Source organism: Triticum urartu, chromosome 5A (assembly GCF_056163025.1).
Source record: "Triticum urartu cultivar PI428250 chromosome 5A, HENAU_Tu73, whole genome shotgun sequence".
Classification (NCBI taxonomy): Eukaryota; Viridiplantae; Streptophyta; class Magnoliopsida; order Poales; family Poaceae; genus Triticum; species Triticum urartu.
In genome coordinates this window covers 547520761-547524927 of record NC_141877.1, presented here as the reverse complement: position 1 = coordinate 547524927, position 4167 = coordinate 547520761, and the positions used below count along the sequence as shown (strand labels likewise).

The following is a 4167-nucleotide window of genomic DNA, read 5'->3' as shown; positions in this document are numbered from 1 at the left end:
TCGAGATGGCCTCTCCAAACAGAGGTATAAACACACTACTGTCCACTAATTTCCGCATCGAATCGAGTAGTGTTCATGTGTATTAGATGAGATCCTATTAGCAATTGCATAATCCCAGCAATATTTCTTACATTTGGTATCAGTAGCCGATTGGATCTAATTACATGAATCTATTTGAGAAAATTGACAATAGATTAAATCTGTCTGATAGAACTTGCCTAAAAAATCGCATAATTAGGCCTCGCCCGCGCACATCAGGTGGTGCTGCCACCACCGTGCGCCTCAGGGTGGTGGTGTTGTCGCCGTGCGCATCAGGAGCTGCTGCGCTTTAGGTCGTGCTCGCGCCGCCGTGCGCATTAGGAGCCGCCGCGCGCCTCAGGCAGTGCTCCCGCTGCCGTGCGCCTCAGGCCGGTGCTCCCGCCGCCGCGCACGACGCCTTAGCCCCGACTGCCGCGCATCGGTGCCATCCTCGCAGAGCTGGCTCACTCCCGCAACAGCCGCTTATCCGATCCGGATTTCTTGTGAGTGGCGGCGGCGCAGTAGGAAGCTCGATTAGGGATTTGACTAGCACACGAGTCTGGTAACTGACTAGCTGCGGCTGGCTATGATATTATTTGGGCTATGCGAGTTACTGGGCCGCACATCAATTCTCTTTCTGGCTAAAGATACGATGGCCGAGTATAAGAGTGCGGTAGCATTTTTCCAGTACTATGAGAACTAGTACTAGTAAGTGCAGATATGTAATTAACTCTCTGTATGTAGTACACATATAAGTCTGCTGATTATTTATATACAATTATTTCTTTGTATGATCAGTAGATCTTTTAGCATAATTGTGTTAAATTAAAATAGAACCAGCGTGAAATTTTGGTTTAACACTGCAATATTATTCGGGATAATTGCCATAATTAATTTTAGTAATGCATGATCACATACTGACCAACGTTGTTTGTGATCATGAATATTTCGGTTAATTTCCCGATGATGTTATTATATGATTAGGTCTTTTTTTTCGTTATTGCCCAACGGTATTGCGAATTAGGATTTTATTAAATTTGTCATGATGTTAATCAGACCAACGTAGGATTGATATCATGCAAAAAAAAATATGGATATTTTCATAATTCGTAATTTTAATATCCATGTTATTTATGTTTTATTCAGCTTTGAACTCATCACTTATTTCTGGGCTCCTGAACTCAATTGAGCACCTCAATGGGACTAACTTTCCTACATGGAAGGAGCAGATTTCCATTAACCTTGGGGTCATGGATCTTGACTACGCACTTTGGGAGAAGGCTCCAGTTCCCTTGTCCTTTGATGATGAAAACCTTGCTGAGAGAACTAAGGTTTATGAGGCTAACAAGGAGAAGTGGGAGCGCTCCAATCGATTGTCCCTCATGATCATGAAAAGCACAATTACTCTTGGGATTAGGGGAGCTATCCCCGATTCCGAATGTGCTAAGACTTATCTGGCATCGGTGGAGGAACAGTTTAAAGGCTCCACAAAAGTCTATGCCAGTACACTGATCATGAAAATGCTCACCACTAAGTATGATGGTGCAAGCGGTGTGAGAGAACATATCATGACTATGAACGATATGGCCGCAAAATTAAAGGGCATGGACATGGATATTTCCGAGGGCTTCTTGGTTCATTTCATTATGACCTCCCTTCCTGTGGAGTTTGGTCCATTCAAGATCAACTATAATACACAGAAGGAGAAGTGGACCATGGGTGAGCTCACGGCTATGTGCGTTCAAGAAGAGGAGCGACTTGAGATTGAGAGAAAAGATTACGCTCATCTTACTTCCATGAACTCAGGGAAGAGAAAGTTTAATGGTGAAAATAAGACTCAGAAAAAATTAGGTCCTGCACATAAGGCTGAATCAAGCAAGTCTGGGGCCAAAAGGTCAAAGCCTTCTGTTGCTAAGGATCCTTCTGCACCTAAGAAGCCTTATTGCAAGTTTTGCAAACATGACGGACATAAGCAGAAGGATTGCGATGGCTTTAAGGCATGGCTTGTAAAGAAGGGTATGGACACAATTTCCATGGTTGATGAATCCCTTTACATTGATTTTCCCTAATACTTGGTGGGTTGACTCAGGTGCCACCGTGCACATTTCTAACTCATTGCAGGGATTCCTTACCGTGAGGACGCTTCAAAGGGGGGAGCGAACTCTTAGAGTTGCAAATGGACAGGAGGCTAATGTTGAAGCTGTTGGGACTCTCCCGTTAATGCTAAAAGATGGCTTGACCCTCCTTAATAATGCTATTTATGTTCCTACCATGAGGAGGAACCTTATTTCTGTTTCTCTATTAGATGATGATGGTTTTGAGACTTATTTTGGGAACAAACGATGTGTTATTAAGATTGGTCATGATGATATTGGTCATGGCGTTCGCCATGACAAACTCTATAGACTCCTTTTGAACGACTCCTCTGAATCTTTGAATGTTTGTGATGTAATAAATAAGCATGAGACTTCGTCGAAATTATGGCACTGTCGCTTAGGCCATATTTCGAAGGGGAGAATGGAGCATCTCATTAAAGAAGAGATACTTCACCCCTTAGACTTCTCTGATTTAGATCACTGCATCGATTGTATTAAGGGGAAATTCGTAAAACAAATTAAGAAAGGAGCAATTCTTAGTAGTGGGGTTTTGGAATTAATCCACACTGACATTTGTGGTCCATTTCCTATTACTTCTGCCGATGGATATGACTCCTTTATTACTTTCACCAATGATTATTCTCGTTACGGATACATTTTTCCTATTCGTGAATGATCTGAAGCACTCGATAAATTTAAAATCTACAAAGCTGAAGTAGAAAATCAGCATAATTTGAAGATTAAAGTAGTGCGATCAGATTGAGGCGGAGAATATTACGGGAGACATGCTCCTTATGGACAAATTCCTGGTCCCTTTGCTCTATTTCTTCAAGAAAATGGAATAATCGCCCAATACTCAATGCCGGGTGAACCTCAACAAAATGGAGTCGCTGAAAGACGCAACCGTACACTTATTGATATGGTACGGAGCATGGTTTCCAACTCCAGTTTACCGGTTAATTTGTGGATGGAAGCATTAAAGACAGCCGTGCATATACTTAATCGGGTTCCTAGTAAATCAGTACCCAATACACCTTATGAATTGTGGACTAGGAAGAAACCCAAATTAAACTATTTGCATGTGTGGGGTTGTCCTTCTAAAGCTAAGATTTTTAATCCACACATTGGAAAATTAGATCCTAAAACCGTCAGTTGCCATTTTGTTGGATATCCTGCAACATCCAAAGGCTTCCGTTTCTATTGTCCAACACGTACCACTAAATTTGTCGAAACGAGGCATGCTAAATTTTTAGAGAATGTTAATGTCAGTCAGAGCTCCGAGACAAGAAAAATCACATTTGAGGAAAATCGGACTGACATACCATTACCGATGATCCCAGAGTCTGTTTTTCCTTCGTCTTCAAGCGCAACACCTCTAGTTAATGATTCAGGGTTTATTGGTGCAGCGCCTAATAATGAGCCTCACATCACCCAGTCTTCTGTGATATCTAATGAACCTTTACGTAGATCACAGCGGGATAGAAGAGCTGCCATTAATACAGATGAATATGTTGTTTACATGACTGAAGATGGAAATTACATTAGTAAGGCAAATGATTCCACCTCCTTTGAGGAAGCCATGACAAGCGGACACTCATCTAAGTGGCTTGAGGCCATGAATGACGAAATTAAGTCAATGAGTATTAATGATGTTTGGGATTTAGTAGAAATTCCTGAGGGAGTCAAAAAGGTGGGTTGTAAGTGGGTCTACAAAACTAAGCATGACTCTAAAGGAAATGTCGAACGATTCAAAGCAAGACTTGTCGCTAAAGGTTACACACAAAGAGAGGGCATAGACTATGTTAACATATTTTCTCCCGTCTCGAAGAAGGATTCGCTAAGAATTGTTATGGCTCTTGTTGCTCATTATGATTTAGAGCTACATCAGATGGATGTTAAAACCGCATTCCTGAATGGTGACTTGCATGAGAATGTATATATGGCTCAACCGGAAGGTTTTGTCATAGAAGGCAAGGAACATATGGGATGTCGACTTAAGAAATCTATCTATGGGCTAAGACAAGCGTCTAGACAATGGTACCTTAAATTTGAT

At 41.7% G+C, this 4167-nt stretch overlaps 1 protein-coding gene across 1 annotated transcript; it reads left to right on the top strand.

Moving 5' to 3' along the window:
- Positions 1-1180: 1180 nt before the first annotated feature.
- LOC147972737 (uncharacterized) lies at positions 1181-2412 on the top strand. Its single transcript, XM_087523565.1, has 2 exons — positions 1181-2034; positions 2140-2412. The coding sequence occupies exons 1-2, from the start codon at positions 1269-1271 to the stop codon at positions 2184-2186; spliced, it is 813 nt and encodes a 270-aa protein (XP_087379691.1). The 5' UTR covers positions 1181-1268; the 3' UTR covers positions 2187-2412.
- The last annotated feature ends 1755 nt before the right edge of the window (positions 2413-4167 follow it).